A 26254-nucleotide genomic window follows, 5' to 3' on the forward strand; every position below is an offset into this window, starting at 1 on the left:
GGTCACACACAGTATGGTTTTATCACAGTGACCTAACCAACCCGCTTCCCTAGACTGTGTATATATACATGTACATAGGCCTATGCATACATACATACACATCTAGCTTCCATGTGCGACAATACACATACATCACAAACTAACGTAAAAACCCCGGTCTTTCGCGGAGCCCTTCTCAAGGACACGCCGGTCCCCAGAAGTGAACCCCCAACGTCGCGTGGGCAGGCAACCCCAGGATGGAAATCCTGCGAGCCTACTTTAAGAAACATCTTAAAGGCTACACCAACCTTCTAGGGAGCACGCCCGTCCCTAGAGGTCTGCTTTGGCTGACGACCAGTCTTGGACTTTCTCAGGGTTCGATGTCCGATCCGGGTCACGGCACCAATTGATGACTTTCCTTTTCTTTTGTCATTGTCCTTATTTCAGCTCTGCGTTGTGTTTTGATGACAATAAAAGACGGCCCCCAATCTCACAGAATACCACACAGTCCAGTTTCTCCTTTTCCAGGTGTATTCCAAATGAATCTCTCCAACACGGGATTTGAGCCTCAAGCAAAAGCGGTTTATTACAGAAGGTTTGACATACAAAAGACGATGGCATGGCCTAATGTACAGTTGATCTCTCTGTATGCTGTCTGGACCCAAATCAAAGCATTGGTCTCGTTGCAACGTTCTTATGTGGTTTGAGTGTCCCCCCTCCCTTGTCTCTTCTCCGATAAGACTGTCTCTCTGGTCTCTTCTGTGACCTTGTTTGGTCAAGTTAACCTACGCTGCCTCAGCGCCCAGGCCTTTATCTCTAACCACAACAATGGTGTTTAGCACAGAGTGTACCAGCCATGGAATGTCTTTATCTCATAAGTCTATGGAAGAGGGACACAGTTTCTTACCGAAAACTCCCGACAGCCATACTCAGAGGTCAATCATCATAATTAGGAAATAGCTAACAGGATCATATTAAAAGGCATTTCTCTGAAAATCAACCATATTCAACATTAGTTTAACAACACTGCAGATAGAACTAAGTACAACTGAATGGATTACTAGTTTTAAAAACAACAGATCACTATCACAATTATGGTAACCTCCAGCGTCCATACCGCCCGTCCGGGAAATGGGGTAAGATGGGACAGGAGAGCGAGGCGCTGTAACCCCCAGCGTCCATACCGCTGTCCGGGAAATGGGGTAAGATGGGGCAGGAAACTATAAACAAATAAACATAGCCGAAGCTCATGGCTCAATAGAGGAACATGGTTTCGTCCGAGTCCAACGACCCCTCTTCGTGCACTACTGGACCTGGACCTGCTTGTTGCATCCTCTAAAACAAGACAGAACAAGTGTATCAGTGAAGGGCAATAATCATAAGCTGTCATCATAGTCTGTGCAAAAAATATGCATGAGAACATTTTCAGAGTCCCCCCCCCCCCCCAAACCATTGTTGTGCTCGCTCTTCCGTGATACAATGTACTGTATCTGCACGAGAAAGGCAACAGGGGACATTACTAACATTTGAAGGTACACAAACTGGAATAGTTGCAGCCCCGCTCACATCCCGGTAGTCTACAAGTCTGTCAAGTTTTGGTTTTCTCACAAAGAAACAAAAACAGTTTCAGACAACTGAAATTCACCTGTAAGCATCAGTGGCGTAACGCAAAATCTCGCGGGCCCCCCCGCAAGATTAGGTGGGGGCCTTTTGCAACGAAACAGTATTTCGAGCCCTAGTCCTAGACCAGGGGCCTCATTTATCATTGAGGTACGCCTTCTTTTACACGGTCTTTTTCGCGATTTCAGGCGTACGCCATTTGCCCCCCCCACATTGCGATTTATCAAGCCGAAAGGGCGGAAATTTAGTCGCCTTTCTCCGCGCTTTTGTACGACACCTCTCAAGTTGTCGTACCGATTTACACGGTGTTCTACGCCCTTTTTGAACACAGGGGGAACTGGCGACGCAGGTGGTGCGTCGGTGAATTACTATGTTTGACGGAGAGAATAAGAGCGACAGTTCATGAACGCACAAACATGTAGGCTAATAGCCCAATTCAGCACAAACATATATCGCAATGCAAGATTAGACGTGTCCTCTAACCGGCTCATTCATGGTCCGATATGGATTTGTTCCCCAAACTGAACCTATGCGCTGTCCCAAACCTTTCCGCGCTATATGTCACACACCTAATGCAGGCACTCCATCAAACGGCAATAATTGACCAATTAGATTGTCAGTAATATGTGATCATGTGGACCTGTTTGCTGTTTGGTAAGCATACAAATGACAGTCCTCCTGTGCGTAATGCGAGCCTAAATGAATCCGGCGCTACTCGGCCTACTGGCCGAGATAGAACTCCAAAGAGGTGACGGCGATGGCGACTGCACCCACATAAGGGCACCATCAGTGAATGAATACGTCTATGTGAATCGCTAAAATGTGCACACTATAAATACCCAAATCATATGTGACATGCTCATCACAAGTGTAGTGGCACGGTGGCCTGGCTCCACGCATGACTCATTCATCCTGGCGCACAGCAGGGTAGGGACTAGACTGGAGGCAGCGCTGCGCGTGACGGCTGGCTTATTGGTGTGTGCATAGCCAAGATACATATTCTTTGTCTTATTTACTTTAATCTTTATTAGCATTTTCCATCCATACAACGACAATACAATAAAACATAAAAACATACAATAACAGCTTATGGGTACTTCCATCCATGCAGCTTTTTTTTCTTACTCAAATATGACTATTTTAATATTAGTGGTATCATCACACTTCCTTCTATAATCCATCCATTTTTCCCATCTCCCTTCAAACTTTCCTTCATGCATCCTCAATGCATGCGTGAACCTCTCCCTAACATACATCTCCTCCACAACACCCAGCCACTGCTCCTTGGTTGGGCGTTCCACCTTATACCAAGCCCTCGTTATTGTCTTTTTACTAGCAACCAATAGTACTTTCACTAGGTATCTGTCCCCTCCTTGTACATCATCCCGTGTTATGTTTGCCAAGATATATATTCAAAGCTGATAAGAAGGTGGAGGCCGGCGCGCTGGAGGTGGAGGCACTGGAGGTCGTGGCGCTGGAGGTGGAGGCTACAACTCGCGGGGGCACGACCGTCAGGTCAAGGACCACTGCAGACTCCCCCTCCTCTGAGTCCCACCCCACGTCAGAGTCTGGAGAAACAATTTAAATCATTTTCTTTGAGTTTGTCTGTGAACTTGATTATGCATTAAACATTTCATTGTGCAGCCATATTCATTTGATATGTTTTTCTGTTGGCATTCAAATAAATGCTGTGATTTACCGGGTGATTTAGATGAGTCTTATTTTCCCAGAGGGGAAAATGTTTAATGTGTTCTAACATTATGAAGTGGTCATCTGCGTTATTGTTCCCTGTTTTTGGTCCTAATTTAATCATAGCCTACCACAGAATGTTTGCTTTCCTCACAGCCACATGTTACAGTATGTCCGTGTATGCCAAATCCTAGATGCACAAAACGTAGCTAAAGTAGGCTACTAAGCTGTAGGAGCAAACAGACAAAGGTAGGCTATTAATACCTTCCGAAGAGGATTGTCTTCCTTGCGTGGACCTCACCAACAAGCACATGCACCTCCGTCTCCGAGAAGTTCCTCTTCTTAGCTCTTCGTTCCATGTTTAATTGTCCCGCCTGGATGCTCCACGCTACCTTTTTAAGCCGGTTCCTTCCGGGAAACCACGTTTGGCCACTCATGGTTTTGACCATATATGGTTGGATTAGGGCGTGGCGAGGGCGGAACACGGGGCGCGTGCGCGTACGCTCTGTTCTCCGCCAGTCTCGGATTTCGGAGCGTACGACATTTTTGATAGATCCGAAAAGCGTGTAAATATTCTCGTCGTACGCTACATTTCGCATTTTCCGCGTTTTCGTCGTACGCCCTCTTTTACACCAGAATTTACACACTCTTTGATAAATGAGGCCCCAGGGGTTTTCAAACTTTTTGTGTATGTAGACCACTATTTATAATCAAGAATTAGGGGGACAAAATATATTTACAACTTTTTTCCACACAGCTTCCGGTCTAGGGTGTACAGCTCAGCTGTGTTTATGGACTAGGCCAGGGGTGGCCAACCAGTCAGAGACTAAGAGCCTCAAAAATTACTGTGGTACCACCCAGAGCCACACCATATATACCAGCGTTTCTCAACCTTTAGGCTGGACTGGGCTAGGTTAGGCTGGACTGGGTTAGGCTGGACTGGACTGGGCTGGGTTAGGCTGGACTAGGTTAGGCTGGACTGAACTGGGCTGGACTAGGTTAGGCTGGACTGAACTGGGCTGTGTTAGGCTGGACTGGGCTGGGTTAGGCTGGGCTGGACTGGACTGGGCTGGGTTAGGTTGGACTGGGCTGGGTTGGGCTGGACTAGACTGGGCTGGAGATTTGAGGCTTTGAAATGTCCCAATGATGTCTGGCATATCAGACAGAATGGCTTACCATTACGTTCTATGAAGAAAAAATGACTCTCCCACTCGGGTAAAAAATGTCCTGTGTTCGTCTTCATATTTTCTTTTCGCTGCGCATTTGTTTCCAGCCATTCTTTGGTTGTGTACAGTAGCCTAGGCTACGTAAGCTTTTGTCGTAAAACAGAATGACCCACGCAAAGCAAATTATTTTGTTTACAATTATTTTGTTACCAAGGTGATTTGCTACCTATATGATTGGTTTGAAGTGGTTCTCATTTTATGACAAATCTGCAATAAACTAAAATGGGCTGGAAGAAATGCACAGCGAAACTAGAGAGAGAGAGAGAGAAACGTTCTTATGGAATTGATTAATTAATTTTTTTAATGAAAGGATGGAAGAGTCGCAAGCCAACTTTTTTTAAATAAATGGATGGAGGAGCCGCACATTGACGGGCAAAGAGCTGCATGCGGCTCGCGAGCCGCGGGTTGGCCACCCCTGGACTAGGCAATGAAGTCCTCAGCAGGAGCTGTACTGGTGCCAATTAGGAAATTAAGTACAGTGATTGGTAGAAAAGAGGATATCCGCACACTGGATTGTAGTTCCCAAAACTTTATTAGTTGAGTAACATTTCAACCTCCTGCAGGATCTTCTTCAGGCAATGATTGTTGCCTGAAAAACACCCTGCAGGAGTTCGAAACATTGCTCTACTAATAAAGGTTTGGGAACTACAATCCAGTGTGCAGATATCCTCTTCTCTGTTATTTATCCTTTTATTTGGCATCTGGCCTAAATGCAGGTTGGATGTGCACACTACTGCTTTCTTTTTCCAGAAATTAAGTACAGTACCAGTAGCTGCAACTTCTCGTGCTGCAGGGTCCACAGCAGTTTGTTAGTAATCTAATGAAAACAAAAAAAATGCATTCTTTAATTTTGTCCAGGAATAACTTGTAAGTATACAGTTGTGTAGGGGGAAAATAAGTACATTACCAGTAGCTGCCACCGCTGGTGCTGCATGTGGTACAGTTTTGCTTGATTTGGGAGGTCTGGATAATTCAGGTTCCACTGTAACAGTTTTCAAAGTCAAAAAAAAAGAAATACATTTGATGATGATGTATGTATGTTTTCTTCTGGTATGTCTTTGATGCAAATTAGATATAAATGATAATGAGTCATGATAACTTTGCCTACTAAGCATAGATAGACAACAATAAACATTCTGATTCCAAAGCGGTCCTTTGAACCTGTGACTTCCTCTGCACTGTTGCCCTTTTTTTGGGTCGTGGCCCCCAAAAAAGATCTAAAAAATACATAGTGAAACAGATGCTCTAGTTATATTCAAGAATCAGACCAGGAAATCGGAGGCCAGGCTTCCGCTTGCCAAGACTTTGACCCCCTGAACTTTCAAGAGCATATCCCTCTTCTGTTTTTTTTTGCCCATCTTCTGGACTTCTCATAGTCATCTAAGGATCAGAGGGTATTTCATAAAATGATGGCAGTTGTGCCATTTACTTTTTCCATTCAGAGACACAATTTGGTAGGCCTACCTGTCCTGGCAAAAACCCTGACCCTATGCGGTGTCCAGCTGTCTTCATCTGGAAGCTCTCTTTTCTTCACCAATTTGGACGCATTTGCCAGTGGCCAGTAGCTGTACTCTCCCTATATGGATATACAATGTGAAAGACAAAAAATGTGTTAAAATCGCTCTAATTTACTTTAGATAATTTTGTAAGAAAGTGTATTTGAAAAACATTTTATAATCCTCTTTTCCCCCCTAAGTGTAATTATCAGTTGATATCTGCAATCCATTGCTTCGGACTTGAAGGAATATATCTATATTAAGGTAAGTGTAAAATACTTATTTTTCTGGTCTGTTTCTGTTCGCCTGTTATTTTAATTAGTTGTTTTATTTTCATATTGAGGGATTGGCTATGGGGTACAAGGGGCGTGTCCCTGCAGGGGTCAAGCGAGGGCGCATCCATATTTCATTCTCTTTTTGTTGACACGTGGATGCAAGGTCTGTGATTATTAAGCTCGTGATTAGCTTGTCTATAAACGCCAATACTCCGTATACTGTATATTATTTTTAACCACGAGAGACTAGGTGTAGATTGCTGAATGTGCATTTGCCTCGAAGGTCACTTTTTATTTTATAGGCTATGAGACTAAAGAGCTGAAACTTTAACTGGAACTCTAGATTTATTGAGCATTTTGGCGTGGTACATCTCACTTTGGCATTCATCTTATAAAAATAAGAAAGGGGTAGACGACACGTCTAGTTAGGTTCTGGCGGTTAGCTTCCATCAATCTGGGGGCGGAAGTGACAACATCCGCTATGATAAAGCCCCCCAATGCAATCATTACAAGGAGAATGTTTAAATAATTTTCCAGAACAACCCATACATTTTGAGGACATTTTACTTTTTCACATTTTCCATGCGTTTTCCATGACTGGAAATTGGTCACCTCTTTTCTAGGTTTTCCAGGATGCATGAGAACCCTGTAATGTGGCTATTTAGATAAACCTCTCCGCAAACATTTATTATGCAATGTTCCACTTTTGCAAAAATTAACATCACATGGCTGGAGATTTTTTTCAAATGGATTGTGCTGAATATCATGTCGCAATATCATGTTATCCTAACATGCATTTTTAGAAATTTGTAGTAAAAAAAATCCCAGAATGCACCTAGAATTGATAGAATGGCAACCGTGGCATTCAGGGCCTGAATCTAAATGACAAGCACATGACTAGATGAACAGCTGTTTACACAAAATTAGATATAGATTTGCTGTTAAAAATAAGGTAGTCAGTAGGACAGAGGTGTTCTGCTGTGTCACTGAGCCACGCAGGCCGTCCCTCGTGAGGCACTGTCACACAAACGAGGACTTTGTATGAAGGATCATCATGTGCTGGTTGTTTTCACAAATTAAGTTACAAACCGTTCACAAACAGAGCTGGGCCTTGGGAGTGGCCATAGTAACTGTGGAAAGGTGCTTATATATATGGTTGTTAAATAAATACTTTTGTTATGATTTTGAACCCTGGTGTGTCTCTTCTTGTGGCCATTTGAGCCAGGTCATGACACACAATATAGACACACAATGCATAGAAAGAGAATGTGTTGTTGCTTGTTTAAGCTGTTCTGATGACTGTTTAAATGCAGGCACTATTACGTATATGAATGTAATACTGTTAGGCATTATATTACATATGACAATTATGAGTTTGCAGCAAATGTACAATTGTTCACTACTAGTTTGCTAGAAAACTCATTTGCATGTTTACCACAAGTTCTCCAGAAAGTTTGCCAGAAGTTGGCCACACTCACATTTGCATGTGAAAATATGCAACATACCTTGCAAGTGTTTGCTAGAAGGCCAATATTTTTGTAAGGGATGCAGCAGGACAAGAGAAGAGCTCAGAAATGCTTGCCCATGCACACTTTATCTGAAGTAAGTCATGACGCAAGTTGGCAAGGCAAGTTTATTTGTATAGCACATTTCAGCAACAAGGCAATTCAAAGTGCTTTACATGAGACATTTAAAGCATCAAGACAAAGTGCAACACATAAAAGGTCATATAAAACAAAATGCAGGAAAAATTAAATACAAGAGTAAAAGTTACAGTGCAGTGTATGAACATTTCTCATAATAACGACTTCTCATGCATCTCATGATTATGAGAAAGTTTCTTGGTATGGACACATCAGTTTCAATGCTTCCAATGCTAATCCTGCACAATAGGAGCGAGATAGCCAGTTAGCTCATGAGCTCACAACAACTAGCAGCAGCTTCCATAACATTAATGATAGTGGTCAGTGGCTAAAGCAGTTACACTGATGATTACTGTAACGTTAGCTATTTTGCTGCAATTGGTTCAACTACTGTTTCTGGACAAAGGTAAGGGATAAACCCAGATAACACAAGGCTAGCGGACCTAAAGTGGGTCCCCGATGGACGAGTTGGCAGACCTCCGGCGGAATATAACACAAGGCTAGCGGACCTACAGCGGATCCCCGATTGATGCTCCATCACCATTTAACCGGTAGTTAATTGTCTATATTCTAGGCCCATTGGCCGTGGGGTCCGTGGTGTGGTGGCGAGTCAGAGCGGTTCGGGTGTAGTGCAGTTACTTCCGGGCAATCTCCATACACCCACTGGTGAAAACCTGAGTTGTGGAGTTCATGGCATGGATAGTAGCGTGGTGGCGAGACTCCGCCCGCTTGGGTCAGAGCTAATTGAGCGCAGTACAGTGACCTCTGGGCAATCTCATTTCACCCACTGGTGAAGACCGTGGGTCTCTAGCCCACTCAGGGGCTGAGTTGTGGGAGTTGGCGTGTATAGTGGCATAATGGCGAGACTCCGCCCCCTCACGTCATATTGGGTCGGGGGCAGTGGAGCCCTCTCCGGGCTACCCACCTGCCCCCACCAGTGAAGACAAGTATGTCTCTAGCCCACTCAGGGGCTGAGTTGTGGGATCCGTGGCGTGGATAGTGGCGTGGTGGCAAGACTCCGCCCCCTCGCATCATATTGGGTCGGGGGCTGTGGACTCCTCTCTGGGCTACCCACCTGCCCCCACCAGTGAAGACAAGTGTGTCTCTAGCCCACTCAGGGGCTGAGTTGTGGGATCCGTGGTGTGGATAGTGGCGTGATGGCGAGACTCTGCCCCCTCGGATCAGAGCTGGTCATGGACAGTGTACCTCTCTCTGGGCCACCCACCTGCCCCCACCAGTGAAGACCCTGTGTCTCTAGCCCACTCGAGGGCTGAGTTGTGGGGTCCTTGGTGTGGTGGCGAGACTCCACTCCCTCACGTCATATTGGGTCGGGGGCAGTGGAGCCCTCTCCAGGCTACCCACCTGTGGACCCCTCTATAAACCCTTTATACACATTATTTGACCTTTCAATTCTCTTCACTTACATAAACAGACAGTTAGTGTGTGGTCTCTGAAATAATAAAGAAATATAATGTATAACTAACAGAAATACTTACACAAATAAACTAAATAGCCTAACTCAAATACTCATTGAATTGCTGAAACTGAACAAGGAACAGTCTATATAAGCCTGTTGCTGCCCATTGAACTATCTAAGCCTGTTGCTGCCCTCCTGTGGCCGAAAACGGTAAATGCTCTTGTGGTAGCAACATAGAACTGCAGGTTCTGGGACCACTGCCTCTTGTGGTAGCAACATAGAACTGCAGGTCAACAACGGGACAAAGGCAGTGACGACTACTGGGCATTTGCTATTCTAGCAAAAATCCCCAAGCTTCAGCACACACAGTAGGTCCAGTCCTATGCCAGACGTCCTCAACTGGTATTGTGGGCCAATAGTCCTGATGGTGGCGCTACAGCAACCGTCTAAAGTTTAAAACTTTAAAGAATTATAACAAATCAGCTGTACCTCCACCAAAATGCAGGCCCAAGTCAGCAGAAACTTCTATAGCCTATGCTTTGAATTATGAAGTCCATCAATCGTTTTTTCTCAGAAACTGTAAGACCTATCAAACCCTACTCCCCCCACTCCCAAACGAGCTCCACAGATTTTTGAAATATCGATTTTTAAAGAATGTTATCTCAAATTTTTTTTTAATATTTTTTTTACAGTATTTTGAAGTCTATCCTCATTTTGTCCCGTCAAACTACTGCTGTTCATACAGGAAAAAATACACTATCCACAATCCAATAGTGCAACAGCAATGTCTCTGGAGACCTGTGCCACTGATTGATTGGTTTCCACCTGTCTTGTAAGTCTGTGTATATATAGCCTACATGTAGCTTCCATCTTGTTCTTTGTCTGTTTTATTATTTGCTGTAGCTGTGCGTTGTCCCTGGTGTTTCCTGTGCCATCTTCTAAGTTTGTCAACTTGTTTCTTTTGTTTTCCACTTGTTGAGTGTGTACCTTGGTTTTATTGTTGGCTCTGCCCAGCGACTGCTGGCGGAGGGTATATTTTCGGTCGTGTGTGATGTTAATTTGTTCGTTTGTTCGTCCGGTCACATAGCAGGATTATACAAAAACTAGCAGAGCAATTTTCATATAACTTGGTGGAGGGGGGTAGCATGGGCCAATTAACACATTCAATTTTGGTGCGGATCAGAATCACTGGGTGATACACGAATTTAAAGAAAACATTAGCCATACTTAGACCGGCTTCCTTCCCTTTATATTTACTTTTCTTGCCGGATTTGCTATACCGCCGGTGGCCGAGTGGTAATGTACCAGTCTAGCGATGCTATACCACCAGTGGCTGAGCGGCAGTGGCGTCTGGTGGGTCCTAGAACCGGGTAGCGCGAACAATTTCCTTGACCTAAAACAATTTTGGGGATGCGCTTTCAAAGCATGCTCTGATGGGCGGTTTCACTGCACCAGAAGGACGCTGAGCAGTGGCATTTTCATAGGTAAAAAAAACATACAGGAAAACTACAGTAGCCTAGGCTACTGATGTTTTTTAACATGTCAATAAGGCCAATTATTTGACAGCGAGCGAATAAGAGGGCAATATTTAGGCCGAATCAACCAAGCTTTTAGGGACACACTAAATAAATTACAGAGCCAAATCTATGACAACAATGGCCAAGCACCACGAAGAGGAATGACAGAACGATAAAATACACCCCCTTAGGGCACAGCACTCAATATAGAACAAAGAGAATGCGCGCACTACTCCAAATGTTTTATGAACACCTTGATGTCTCTTGTCGGATGCATGGTCAGATAATGTCTATGAAAGGAAGCGATTGACGCAGCATGCCCGTGCAGATGAACTTGAATAAATAATTAGTTGTGATACTATCCGTGAGTGCTGGACATCGCTTCCTTTCATGATACACAGCACTCAATAGCCTACTCTCCTACTTCACAAATTAGTGTTTAAGCTACTACTAGCCTACTAGGCCTATTAGCCCACCGCTCCAGGAAGCAAAGTCCACGCTCTCGAGTGCTGATTAAATCTAGGCAAAGCAAAACGCACAGCCATAACGACTGGTAATTAATCACAAAAGACCTACCTTATATCGTAACCCAAACTTGTTTAATCCACTTTTGAATTGCATAAATCACATCAACATATCGCTGAGGGGGAGGCAGGGAGAGAGAGAAGAAGGAAGGGTGAGAGACAGAGTGAGACCATGATTCTAGCTCAACACTCTCCCTCGAAACAGAGCAACTCGCAGAGGGATTGAATGAGTGGTCCAGTGTGCGAGCGGTCCAGTGTGCGCACTGCCCGACAAACGTCCATCCAATTGTTCAAAACCACTTAAAACTCATCTCTTTACTCAATACTTTGCCCCTACAAATTGTTCTTTATGACTGTTACTGCACTATTCAATGTTTAGTGTTCTATTTATATATTATATTGCACAATTTATTATTTATATTGTTCCATGTCACTGTTCTTGATGCTTGGTATTGTAGTGTGAATGCTTGGGACAGGCGCACTCACTCTTCATTGAAAGTGATTGGTAATTGATTGCACCCGCAGCCTTGCCCGTGAACTCTGCCAGGGACTCTGGAGAAGATATTTAAGTCAGAGCCGGGAGACGGGCAGGCGTCGATGGTTGCGCTGTGGTCTGGGTTGCAGACCCATTGAACGCTACGGGACTCACACTCATCCCGGGGGGTGGCGTGTTCGTGGCTGGTTTAGGGTCGCCGGCACAGAAGAGCTAGTCAGCCAGGGGGCTTAGGGGTCTACTGGTTAGCCAGAGAGGGGCTGGGACTACCTAGGAGTGTGACCGAGCTGCTCCCATCTAGTCAGAGTGTTTGGCCTGCTGCCGCGCTCTCTTTGTTCCTGCGCCGCCGATGATCACCTGGACTCATAAGTTACACTGAGCCTCATTGGACGGACGCAGATAACTGCTCAGACCCCAGGGTGGGTGGGGGGGTCTTGAATCGTTGGCAAGTTACGTGGCCTTTTCAATGATCCATATCTAGTCTAGGCCTAGCATAAAATCTTATTGTCTGTTGTGGTATCTTTTCTTCTTAACTTTTGGGCAGAATGAAAGGACTTCAGGAGCAAAATGCGGTCAAAACAACAATTTATTGAGCATGCCTAACACAGGTCAAAACTTCGGCAATACTAAATTCTTTTCACTCCAGGAACACTCCAGGAATGTCCAAGAATGACCCTCAAGTCATTCGTGACTCCACACAGTTCATAGCTTCATGCTGGTGAGGGGCAACCACTCCTTGGTAGCCCACACAATGCACTCCAGGAAAATCAGAAAACATCAACACAGAACTACACAGAAAACAAAACATCCTATAGTAATAGACTAAACCCAAATTACTACAAAACAGAACAATCTAACCAAGGAGACGTGTACACACACCTGAATCAAAAACACAGGTGAAATGTAGGCGACATCCTCAAGCTTGATTGAACAGAAACCCTAAACAGAAATGACATATAATGCTAAACATTAAGTAACCTCATGTTCCTACATATATCAGAAAGAGATAGACAAGACAAACAAAAGTTAACAGACAAACAACAGGTTTCAGGCAGTCCCCAGGAAGGCATGATCCAGGCTCCTCAAAGACCTGCCGCCCAGGGTCAATCAGCACCTGAAAGATAACACTCAACACAGACTGGGTTCAATAGCAGAGGGGAAGGCCTAAAGCCAACTCCTCACAAAAACATCATCATTATGTGAATGAAATTCATACAGTAGAATGCATAAACGAACAGCTTATGGCCATTCATTGACTATTGAAACATAAACTCCTAAATCAAAGTGAAAAACATAACCCATTTAAATTGACTAAACAACCTTGTAAACCAATTATCTAAACTGATGTTATATGAAACCATAACTGAATACTCCTACTATTATAAATTCCTGTAATAAGCTGAACTAAACATCAAATCATCAATAACCATTCAACACACATTACTTTTTGTTTTTGTTGTTCTGAACAAAAAGATGGTTCATACTCCAGAGTCCATATTCAACTAACTTGCTTCTATAATCATCTTCTGGAGACAAGTGTTTCTCCAAAATGTCACAGATGTAATAAAAATATTCCTCATCACTTCAACTTCAATAATGAACTCAGGCTCAGAGGTGACAACGTAGGTTATCACCGCTATCATTCTTCTCAAAAATTGATTCTAGAAACGTAAGAAATACTTGTTGTATTGTAAATCGCCGATGACATCTATCCAATGACATGTTCAACTTCCTCTTCACCCCCCCCCTTTTTTTTTTTTTTTTTTTTTTGAATTCTTCAGTATAAGCCATATTAGATTCCCTCTTGATGTCATAAGGATGCAAAGTCAAAACTTAATTCATGTGGGAGAACAGAGCATCACTCTCACTCAACAGCTTGTCCGTTGTGCTGTTGACTTCCTTTATTTCGGTTTGAGCTATGATTACTGCTTCCAATGCTGTTTTCTGTGTCCGTCCCACTTTACTGAACAGCGTCAAGACTGTTTAAAATCCTCATAACTTGATAAACCGTTAACAATTCAAACTATTAATAAACTTCTTAAGAATCCAACCGTGCACAAATAGACTATCAATTAGGCAATTGATAAAGAAACAAACACTCAATCACTCACGGACATAGGACACTTCTTGCTCTGACTAAACTTCCTAACCGGATATAATCTTGCTCAACTCAACCCTAGTCTTCAGCACAGGGAGCGATCGGTCCCATTTAAGCACTTTTAATTTTTACAAATTAAAAACCACAAAGCCTGATTTGACGCAAGCTTAGGGTATTGTGCACCAGAGGACAATCCCCTCATTAACCGCTGTATGCCAGAAAATAATGAATTAAAATAAAAAAAGATTTTGACGTAGACATCGAAATGTCCACACCACTTTCCCTGTCAGCAAGTTGAGTCCTACTGTCCGTCCCCTCACAATCCTTTCACTCCACACACACACAATATGCAAAGCGTAATATATGTATGTACGTCTATATCGCTCTACTAAAGCAAACCCTTAAACTGATGTTTATTCTATCAAAAACCAAGACACCTCTAAACCAGATATCCAACAGACCACCAATCTCTCAAAAACCAAAGCTCAACACCAAACCATCTACATCCATTTAACAATTAAACACCCTCAAAACCACTTATATCCAGTATCAAGTAGAATTATTATATAAATAATACTTATAATAATAAAAAGTTGAATAACTATAAATAATTAATCAAGTCATCAATAAAATATTGAAGAATTAATCAATTAATGAACTAACCATTTATCTTTACTATCAAATCAAGTAACCAAACCAATCAATCACCTTATCATAAAACACCAAGCCTCAAATGCAGGTCAACCACTCAAAACAATTAAATCAGGTGATCAGTCTAGTTCAATTAATGAGCATTAATCAGCAATTCAGGCTTACTTTTCAAGCAGGTGATGGATGGTTTTTGCAAAGAAGTCCCTTTAAGATGGATGGATGGTCTGGGATTGGTGACTGGTTAGGACAAAAACTTTTCCGGATATAACTGCAAACAGATTTACTCAAAGGGGAAAGAACAATTAATCACAAAGCAATGATAATTAAAAAATATATTTGCAATACTTATAACATTGGACAACAGAGGTGAGAAGGATGAAAGATTTCTTCATCTCCCTAAAGTATGGCTAACGCTACACCATTCTCAATTTATGAAGATTGAAGAAGGGTTTCATTAATAAAAGTTATAATTGACTAGTGGATTGCTGCTAGGGTTTGAGTGCTGAGTAACCGATATCTCGATCAGTGTCCACCTGGCCCAGATTCAGCATCCACTTATAAATTTATGAATTGATATTTAACCTAATCCAGTCGTCCCATATACCGCACGACCCACTGGATGAATTATCTGTCCCTAATTTCTAAAGACAGGAAAGAGAGAGAAATAAATGTGAAAGAAAGAGAGAGAGACAGATAGATAGAGAGAGAGACACAATGGGGTGACTTCACACTGTCCTACAAAACACAGCACAACCCCCCTGGCCAGTGAACGCGTTTCACTGACCCCCCCTCTTCACAGCTGTTTTATGAGGGCTAGGAATTTACAACTCAGGGTACGGGGAGCAACCTCACCCACAAAAGACAATTAAACAGAAAATATCAGCAAATAGTATTTACATTAACTCAACTTCAAACATACAATGGATCCAACCAACAAACACACAACCTCAACTTTACTCAAAACACAAAACCTCAACACACACTCTCCTCACGCTCTCCTTTCACACTCTCCTTTCACACAGACACAGCCCCTGTCTCCTCACAAAAGATCAAAGGCTGCTGTAGGCAGGCACACACACACACATACAGTACACACACTCACGTGGAAGAGAGAACAAAGGACCTCCCTTCCCTCACACATTCATTCAGAAAGTAAGAATATCAACAAATAGTATCTACATTAAACCAATCTCAAATATACAATGGACCTACTAAACAATTACAAGAAACACGAAAGACCGGACATAGCAGACCGCTAGACACACTTTAAACGAGACACGCAGGGCTCCGGTTTAGCCTGCTCACACACGGGTAGTCTACCTCACTTTTACACAAATATGCAAACTTCATGCATTTAATTTAACCGGCTTTCTTTTATAGACATCGAACTTCACTATATAAGCTCAAGTCTTCACTAAACTTTGCGCCAACGTATACGTCTTTTAAGACCGGCCCATACCAAGTCAGCGCAACTATGCGTACACAATTTTATTCTCCTTATTTATTGGAAGTTCTTTATGGCGAAAGCAATAAAAGAATTTGCAAGACGGTTTACCTCGAAAAAGACAAGCAGTCTCTTTTGTCTCTTGTCTTCCTCTGGCCGATAGGTTCACAAGAGTATCGTTGATCTTGCTGTCTCTCAAGGGTCTTGTCAATTCGTATGCTATATTCACCATCCCATCTCCATCGTCAAAATGTGGTATCTTTTCTTCTTAACTTTTGGGCAGAATGAAAGGACTTCAGGAGCAAAATGCGGTCAAAACAACAATTTATTGAGCATGCCTAACACAGGTCAAAACTTCGGCAATACTAAATTCTTTTCACGAGGTGGCGAGCTTATATACTTGGCTTCAGGCCAAGTATCACATGACAAACAAATTTGCATACAAGGGATGTACACTTAACACAGATCTGCTTGTAATTGGTCAACAGGTCACTGAGCTCTGCCCCCCTCCGGACATGGGGGCAATCTTGGGTTCTTCCTGTGTCACGTTACAACTGTAGACTTCCTGATTTCTTCTTCAGAGGTGTTATCTTTATTGGCCTCAGGGACAAAGGAATGTTTACTCAGGACAGGGCATCTGTTGTCACTATCCTGTTATATTAACACAGTTCTACCTAAAATGAAGTTTATTCATTATTCTTAGTAAATGGATTACTACATGAGAGTAATACAAGTGTATTGATGTAATACAGTATAATACAATATAAAAATATACTACACTGTCATTGTTTTAATGGCAGCAGCGCTCGGGCGGAACTGAGAAGGGGGTAGGCTGGGGATTGGGTGTATCCCAGGGAACCATAGTCTGGTTTAAGTAGGCCTATTGGAGTGTGTGGTGGCGTGCCTATACATTAAATAATTGCATTACACAACTTAGGTCCTGTGTTGGCCGCATTGAAGTGTGGATCACCGAGTGCGAATCACCTAGTGTGCCGTGGCTCTATCGAGCATTACTTTTACTGGTGTGGCCCTGTGGGGCGTGACCCTCCGGTAGCGCGTAGTGTCCCAGACAGGGAATACCATAGCCTGAGTAGCCTATAGTTCCCCAAGCTCGGTTAGCCTAAACGTTGCCGTGTGTGCTATTCAACTGCCCTGGTAAATAAAGTGGTTTTTATTATATCCATCTCGTTGGTGTGTTCTGTGATCATCGTCTGACAGTAGGCCGGTCTGGTCTAACCCACTAAAGGTTTATAACAGTATATTGCCTGTCGTTTTCTGTCCATGCGTTTTTCACATTTGTCTCTGTCCATGTTCTTGTCTGTTCATTTCTGTGATGTTTTTAATTTTGTTAAGTGCTTTGAGGCACCTCGGTCTGATTTTGCACTTGAATAACATCAAATCAATTGCAACGGCAATCTGCTCCAGTTTAGCACGATATCCGGAAAAGATTTTGCTGTAATGATATGCCCGGGCAAACACACCCACAAATTTGCCAACTGTGTGCAATTTGCGTCCATGATTAGCAATTAGCCATGTATGCGTTCTTGTGCATGCCTGGCATGACAGTGCCTTCGTCTGGCTACACTGCTGCCATGATCCCTGGAGAGCCCGGGCATATGTTGCACTTACTGTACCACCAGCTGAATGCAATTTGTTCTTGTATATAGGATATAGAAAAGGTTTTTCTGGCAATTTAGTCATTGATCATTCTGAGAATGATGGGTGTGAAAATCTCATGAAATGCTAGATAGAATTCCACTCCAAACCCGTCAGGTCCAGGACTTTTTCCTGTAGGAAGTGCCTTTATTACTACTTCCAACTCGGTGACAGAATGTTTTTTCTAGAAATTGTCTACTGTTCTCGTCGAGCTGTGGTAGGGTTATAGAACTGAAAAAGTTGGAGTAATCAGACTCTGTCACCGTCGAAGTGAAGGTGTACAGGTTTGAGTAATTCTTTTAAGCAATTGCTAATGTTCTGTGAGTAGGCTACATGTCCCATTTTTTATTTAACCTTGTGGATAGCCGTCTTGGCCAGGTCGCCTTTCAGTTGTCTTGAAAGTAATTTTGGGGGTTTATCGCTCAATTCAGAATGTTTTTGTCTGGTCTTAAACAGTAGGCTTTTAATTTCCTCCCCAAGGATAAAGTTGTGTTCAGATTTTAGTTTCAGAATTTTTTTAATAGGACGACTGAAGTAAAGATGTTTTATATATTTGCTCTGTGTAACTTATTTTTTGTTCAATTTCTTTCCATTTTTTTCTTATGAATTTTTATTGCGGGTTCAAGCCGTGAGGAAGGAATTTCTTTAGAGAATGTTGGTCCTTTGTTATAATGAGGAATCAAGTCAGCTTTAGATATCATCTTAGATATCAACTTTATTTATTTGCAGTTAAAAAAATAAAAAAAATAAAAACTACCAGAACGATTTTCCCAAAACCCTTTCTAGTCTTTGGTTTTTGCCCCTCATGGTGCCTTCAACAAACATTTTGTGGTAACTGCTGAAACCTCCATGTTACATGCACCTGTGACATTTACTGTACATGGCCTGTGATTGTGATGTTTTAAGTCAGTCACGTGGCAGATAACAAGAGTTCAAGCTTAGGGGGATGCAGAATAAAATTGCTAATGCATACTTGGGCATTGTGCTGTCTCGATTTTTTAACAATACTTTTAATTTGTAGCTGTTGTTTCTTTATCTTATTTGTATCTCTTCATCTGACCAGTCTTTTGTCTGCTTGTATCTCAATCAGTCCGACCTGTGTTCAATCCAATAAATTCAGTCAATCAAATTAATTCAGTCAATCAGTGAATCCATGCTCAGTCCAGAGTCCCGCAACTCATTCCCATCACAGTATGTAGGCCTACTAATGTTGATGCAGGATTCCTATGGTGTAAATATCTAGTGCTTTTTTTTAGGCCAAACTGCCAGCTTCTCACATGGTTCAACAAAAACAGAATCTTCACTTGGTGTCTATGGTTGTGAGTTCTGGGTGATGCAGAGGCCGTTACAGACGGGGAGCGATATTCCGCCTGCGTTCTCGCTCGGATCAGTGGGGGACGCACGCGTCCTGCGCGCAGCGGGGAAAGCTGACTACGGCCCTACGGCCCTTTTCGTTTGCACCAAGCCCCCAGGATTCGAAATCTAAAGTGAAGGCCTATTGAACCGCGCCATCTTGGCTAGATTTGTAGTCACTTGGCTATTTCCGGTGACTTTTGACTTGCGCAGTTGAGCTTCTCTGGCCGACGCGCGTCCACGAAAAAGTTCACATTTATCTGAAATGTAGACGCGCGTTCCCGGCTCTCTCGGCTCTCCCCGCTTTGATTTAGCAATGAAAACCGGCTTGCATATTAACCTGTTTTTGTCAAATATATCAATTGGAGAAATTATTTTTTGATCCTGGCATCTTAGTTTTAACAGGTTAAATATAATTGAACATGTTTTGTTTGCTAGTAGATGGTATTCATTCCGTTCGCGATAACGTTATTGCAGCCAGGCTGAATTCCTCCAGGGAGCCAGTGACCGGCGAGTTGAAGAGCTTCACTCCCCGCCAGCAGGAGCTCTGGCCGCGGCTACCGCATCTCGGATAACCCGCTGAGTTCCTGGCTGCTATTTCACACTCGCCCTTGATCAATCCCAATACCGATCCATGGTAATAATGAATCAATCGTTCAGATCAGATGGGCAGTGCTGCATGCATGTTACAACATCATTGTTAGCTTTATTAACATAACCATAGCCTACATTTATCTCTCTAACGTTAGGCTATCCATCTTACACCAGTCGGCCATTCGATAAATGGAAGCGGTGAACGCCAACGTTGACTGAAAACACCCAAACTCAGTGTATCGTTTCATCTTCATGCTACACATCAACTCCTTTACATTGTATGTGAATAAATGACTGTTATTCTAAAAATATCCCATTTCTGTCCATTCCTGGAAAAGGCTAATAATTGCTGTCAAAAGATCACTCCAGTTTATCACCGTATCCCACTACCATTTCAACTATGCACAGGAGGTTGTCTTGTGGTCATTTTCATTAAAAAATGATTAGCCTGATCAGTTTGTTGTATGTATTAAGCCCTTTTTGAGCGGTATGCTTGTATTAATAGCTTATAGCTTGCCATACTCACCAACCTTGGGACCTCATTAAAAGCATTACAAATTAGACATTAAAAGCATTAAAACGAAATGTGAAACATTATATATATATATATATATGTGTGTATGGAGCAATTGTTTTTAATGTCCGACTTTTGTCTGTGCTGTTCAGTAAATGTGCATCTGTCCTAATTTATTGTAGCCTATCTACTACACAACCTAGTTCAAATTTATGAATCTCCCGCGGAAGTCAGGAGGGTTGGCAAGTAGGCTATGGTCACTGCTCCCCAGTAAAATTGAATAATTGAGGGGTTACTTACAGTACAAAAAAGTACAGCATTTGTAGAACTCGGATGATACTACATAAATTGCCATGCAAAGCCAGAGACTGTTGCTTGTAGACGACAAGACTGCTGTAACCATTCAAGTTTGGAGTAGGCTGCATAAGCTTACACTTAACAATGCACACACACAAAACGCTCAAAAAGGGCTTAATACATACAACAAACTGATCAGGCTAATCATTTTTTAATGAAAATGACCACAAGACAACCTCCTGTGCATAGTTGAAATGGTAGTGGGATACGGTGATAAACTGGAGTGATCTTTTGACAGCAATTATTAGCCTTTTCCAGGAATGGACAGAAATGGGATATTTTTAGAATAACAGGAATTTATTCACATACAATGTAAAGGAGTTGATGTGTAGCATGAAGATGAAACGATACACTGAGTTTGGGTGTTTTCAGTCAACGTTGGCGTTCACTGTTTCCATTTATCGAATGGCCGACTGGTGTAAGATGGATAGCCTAACGTTAGAGAGATAAATGTAGGCTAGGGTTATGTTAATAAAGCTAACAATGATGTTGTAACATGCATGCAGCACTGCCCATCTGATCTGAACGATTGATTCATTATTACCATGGATCGGTATTGGGATTGATCAAGGGCGAGTGTGAAATAGCAGCCAGGAACTCAGCGGGTTATCCGAGATGCGGTAGCCGCGGCCAGAGCTCCTGCTGGCGGGGAGTGAAGCTCTTCAACTCGCCGGTCACTGGCTCCCTGGAGGAATTCAGCCTGGCTGCAATAACGTTATCGCGAACGGAATGAATACCATCTACTAGCAAACAAAACATGTTCAATTATATTTAACCTGTTAAAACTAAGATGCCAGGATCAAAAAATAATTTCTCCAATTGATATATTTGACAAAAACAGGTTAATATGCAAGCCGGTTTTCATTGCTAAATCAAAGCGGGGAGAGCCGAGAGAGCCGGGAACGTGCGTCTACATTTCAGATAAATGTGAACTTTTTCGTGGACGCGCGTCGGCCAGAGAAGCTCAACTGCGCAAGTCAAAAGTCACCGGAAGGCCAGAAAAGCACAACTGCGCAAGTCAAAAGTCACCGGAAATAGTCAAATGACTACAAATTTGCCAAGATGGCGCGGTTCAATAGGGCTTCATTGTTGATAGCGGCCAGTGAATGGAGTGGCTGTATCCAGTTTAATTAATACATCCATGGTCTGCACCGATGCAGGCTCGATTCACATGTGCAGCTGTTTTTATTGTCCGAAATGGAAAATGCGCCGTACAAATGTAAGTTCCTCACAAATTATAAGACATTTGCATTGTATTTCGCATCAAATTCCGTTCTCCAGTTCAGAAAACGCTAGATTATGTTCATTAATTGTAATGTAAAGTGGTGGCTGGTGGATATTTACCAGGACTGTTGTTCAGACTAAACAGCTGATCAAACTGAGAATGGAAAATGAAAAGTTGTCCACAAAAAAACGAAACAGCACTAAAGAAGCTTGGGAGTAAGTTTTTTCACAGGTTTAGTCCATGAATGGCCTGCCACTCACCACAAAACACATCTTTTTACACGTAATGTAGACACTCAACCAACAAGCAACATTTCAGTGAGATATAGGACAAGTGATTTGTCTTTAGATAAATGCATCTTCTTCCAAACATATAAGCAAAGTTTCACTTGTTCCATTGGCAGATTTCACTGATTAGGCCTACAACCAAAAACACCTTAATGTTTAAGATTCTTTGAAAGAAGATTAATTGTGTGATTGTATCCCATTACTAGGACTTGATAAATGATGTGTAGGACTACTACTTGGTAAGATGTCGAGTGATTGGAGGAGTCACACAGCACTCATTCTGACCAAAACATTTTAACCATCTTCCCGGACATATTTCTTAACAGCTTCATCATAAAAGAAATGAACCTGGAGGGTCAGGCAAGTCCAAAACAGGCCTCAAAGAAATGGTTGAATTTAAAGAAGTACACAGTAAATGTGTTTCACATAACATGAATATAGCCTTCTAGATGCTGCAGATATCTCATGCCACTGTTTGTTTTAGGAGCTGAGAGCTCCACCAACTGGCTCTGGGACTGACCAGGGAGAAGAAACCCCTGCTACTTGGAGCTTCTATGATGGCATGCATGAGGCAGTGGGGTCAAAACAATCTTTGACTCCACCTGTCCTCATTGCCTCATGCATGTCGAACCCCACCATCAAGGCCAGTCCAGATCCATCTTCCCTCCTGGGCACATCCAGGTCCAATCCACTGCCCCTCCCAGGCACATCCACGTCTGATCAACCATCCCTCCCAGGCACATCCACGTCTGATCAACCATCCCTCCCAGGCACATCCACGTCCGATACCCCATCCCTCCCAGACACATCCAGGGCATCCTCTCTTGAACCCCCCCTCCCCTGCCAAGAAAGACAGGGGTCCATTGATGGGGATTAATCATTTTCAGTTTTGATCGGTGCTGCCCAATTTTCAGTTTTCAATATTATTTTATTTTCAATAAATAAGAATTGTGGAAATCCCTGTGTATCTTTTATACAGAATCTGGAGACAAATATGTGCAATCTCTGGTTGTCATATTAGTGGTATGGTCTGCAATCTAAACTAGCCTATACTTCAGACCACAGGTGAACACAGCTCTGGAAAGGATGAGATCACAGCAACATCCTGGTTTACTATGTATGGTTTACTATTTATAGAGGTTTTTGAGTAAGTGCACTTTCTATATACTACTTTTCCCCAAAATTTAGAATGTCAGACATTATTTGCAGAAAATGACAAGAGGACAAACACAGGTTCATACGGCCAGCTTGTGCAGTTTTTATGGGCTTGTTTTAATAAACAAGTATAGCAACTTTCAACACAAAACGAATTGCAGCCCAAAGTGATTCATAACAGTGAAGATGAAATGAGCATAAAATCAGGACAAACAAAATCAGGCCTGCTTTGTTTTAATGCAAATAAAAACAAAAATACAAACAAAGAATACACTATTAGCCTACAAATAATCGTGCTGAAGCAGCAGCGGTGGAAAAATGACAATTATTTTATTGACAATAGTCCTAATAATAATAATAATAATAATAATGAATTAGGGTAACGGTGAAATGAATAGGTAAGAGTTCTTAAAATGATGTATAAATATAATTGAATGCCTTGGCCATATTGTAATTTGGATATTTCCACTTAGGACCTAGGTAGGCTATCTGATATAGGCAATCCTCATAAGCTGTAACAAGGAAGATACCAACGATGCTTCTGCCGCTGCAAAGTGCTGTTGACGCGAAACCATGGTAACCGTTGTGGTTTGTGTTTCCTTTTTTAGAGTGAGGGAGTGCGTCCCTAAAGGTTTTTATACCCTACACCCTAATCAAGGGAACTACATTCAGCTGTGAGGGGACTACAAAACGGAGTGCACTCGGTGACTGAGTGCGAGTGGGGAGGGACTGGATTCAGAAAGGGCCGGTGACTGAGTGCGAGTGGGGAGGGACTGGATCATGGATGTATTAAGGGACTGGATTCACGGGGTCGCGCCCGCTTGGCGCTCCGCCCCAGATTGTCCGCGGCTCCCAAATTGTCCGCTCGCCTCTCTCATTGAAAATGAATTACAATGCGCGGATATCGCTCCTCGTCTGAAACGGCCTTAAACCTGCTAATGCCTATTCAGGCATTGTACTGTTTGGAATTCAGACACATGATTTTAAAGATTATTTTTTGAAATTTAAGTTTTAAATAATTAGAGTCCGGGCAGAGGCCCTCTTCTACAGTATTTGTCATTTGTCTCCTCCTTCCTCTTCCTCCTTAAAACGGCCGGCCCCGCTCCAGTGTACATGACGTACAGCATAACCTAATGACTATGGCAATAATGAAATGTAAAATATCAATACAAATAATTACTAAAATGTCTGTAAAAAGATTACACAATGCTATTAGTACATATAGCATAAGACTGAATGGAGTTACAGTGCTATTCATATCTGTATGGGACTGCATATTTCCTCTTTTACCATGTAGACATGCCCTCCTAACCATCCCAAACAGAATGCTCCTGATCAACGTAAAATCCAGAGAATGTAGGCACCGATTATGTAGTCAGGACTGGCCTAGTATAAGTAGGTGTAGGGGGCACCTCTTTTCTAAGCAGTTCAGATCTCTTGTTGTACAGTATGATTCAATACCTTCAGATATATGGTGTGCTTGCATAGCCAACTGTAGTATTTGGAAGCTGACTCTCATGGTCAGTGATGCACAGCAGGGTCAGTCCAATTTTAATTCACCCCGCCCCCCCCCACACACATTTTTTTTTTTTTAAATATATATATATATATAATCAATAGTTTGATTGATGATAATGACATTTATTTGCTTTTTATATTTACATTCGGAATTGATGGAATTGAAACAGCCTCATGGTTCAGCTACACTGTTAAGGTTGTTCACTTTCTCTGCTCTAGCAGAAGTCAAACCATTTGATACCTATAATATCTGAGCTGTAGTCTGTCAGAAGCTCATAGTTCATTGCCTTGAGAAACTGAAAAGGTAAACGGAGTAACTTCTGTCCAGATCCCCTCTACAGAACATTGAATTCAGAGGATGATGACTGTAGTATCTTTAGGGTTAAAATGTGTTTAGTTGCTCTTTTGAACCACGGATACAAGAAAGCATAGATCAGAGGGTTGACACATGAATTAATCTCAAACAACCATACGTAAAACTGAAATGAGGAATCTGTAAAGAAAGATGAACAGAAATATGGGGTGAAACAGATCAGAAAAGTTAAAACAACTATGCCAAGAGTTCTTGTGGCTTTTCTCTCAGATTTCCATGTCTTTTTACACACTCTGGCTCGTAGGCTCTGTGCCTGGTAGATTGCTACCACAAAGATATTCATATAGAGACCTATCATGACACAACAAGGGCCAACAAACGAGATCACTACATCAATGATAGCAAAGCTATTTGGATGTACCGAACATTCTCCATGGCACTTGTTGAATGCAAAAGGGTTATTTAGGTGTTCAAACAGAAGCCAAGCGTTATATATGAAAGAACAAACCCAGCCTATAGTAGTGCACAGAACAGTTTTCCTCATTGTCATTTTGGAGGGATACTGGAGAGGGTCACACACAGCAATGTAACGGTCAACAGATATGAGCACCAGGTTTCCCAGAGAGGCAGAGGTGAGAATGCACGAGACGTAGGGATACAGGGCACACAGGAGTCTGCCTAGGTACCAGCAGGACATGGTGCGGATGGTCTCCAACGGCATGATCAGCAGGCCCACCAGGAAGTCAGCCAAGGCCAGAGAGAAGATGAGGGCATTGGTGGAGGTGTGGAGCTGCCTGAAGTGGGAGATGGAGATGAGGACCAGCAGGTTGAGCAGTACCGTCAGCAGAGACACAGAAGAGAACAGGGTGTAGATGAAGGCAGTCTCAGACCTGGAGCGAAGCTTCCTCCTGCAGGAGGAGTTGATCAGGGTGAAGCAGACCTGCTGCTCCTCTCCTGGTAGGAACTCCATAGAGTGAGAGACAAGAGAGAGTGGGAGAGAGAGAAAGGGAGATATACTTCAGAGAGAGAGAGAGAGACAGAGTCTGAGGTGGAGGTGAGAGATGAGGACTCTTCAGCTCTGCCAGCTATCTGAGTAACATGCCCACAACTGCTATATTTATCTTTGAAAGAACAAACATCCCACCCTCTCTCTTTGTCCCTCCTCTTCCCCAATCCTCAAGTGCCTCATCATCTCCCTTGTCTCTTCCCC

At 42.6% G+C, this 26254-nt stretch overlaps 1 protein-coding gene across 1 annotated transcript; it reads right to left on the reverse strand.

The window, feature by feature from the left end:
• Window positions 1-1233: 1233 nt before the first annotated feature.
• Window positions 1234-26014, reverse strand: LOC311316837 (trace amine-associated receptor 13c-like; the record flags this gene model as incomplete). The annotated part of the gene is made up of 2 exons (XM_084447772.1): window positions 1234-1314; window positions 25337-26014. The coding sequence occupies 2 exons, from the start codon at window positions 26012-26014 to the stop codon at window positions 1234-1236; spliced, it is 759 nt and encodes a 252-aa protein (XP_084303898.1).
• Window positions 26015-26254: the final 240 nt, after the last annotated feature.

Source organism: Borostomias antarcticus (assembly GCF_949987555.1).
Source record: "Borostomias antarcticus genome assembly, chromosome: 13".
In the NCBI taxonomy this organism is placed as follows: domain Eukaryota; kingdom Metazoa; phylum Chordata; class Actinopteri; order Stomiiformes; family Stomiidae; genus Borostomias; species Borostomias antarcticus.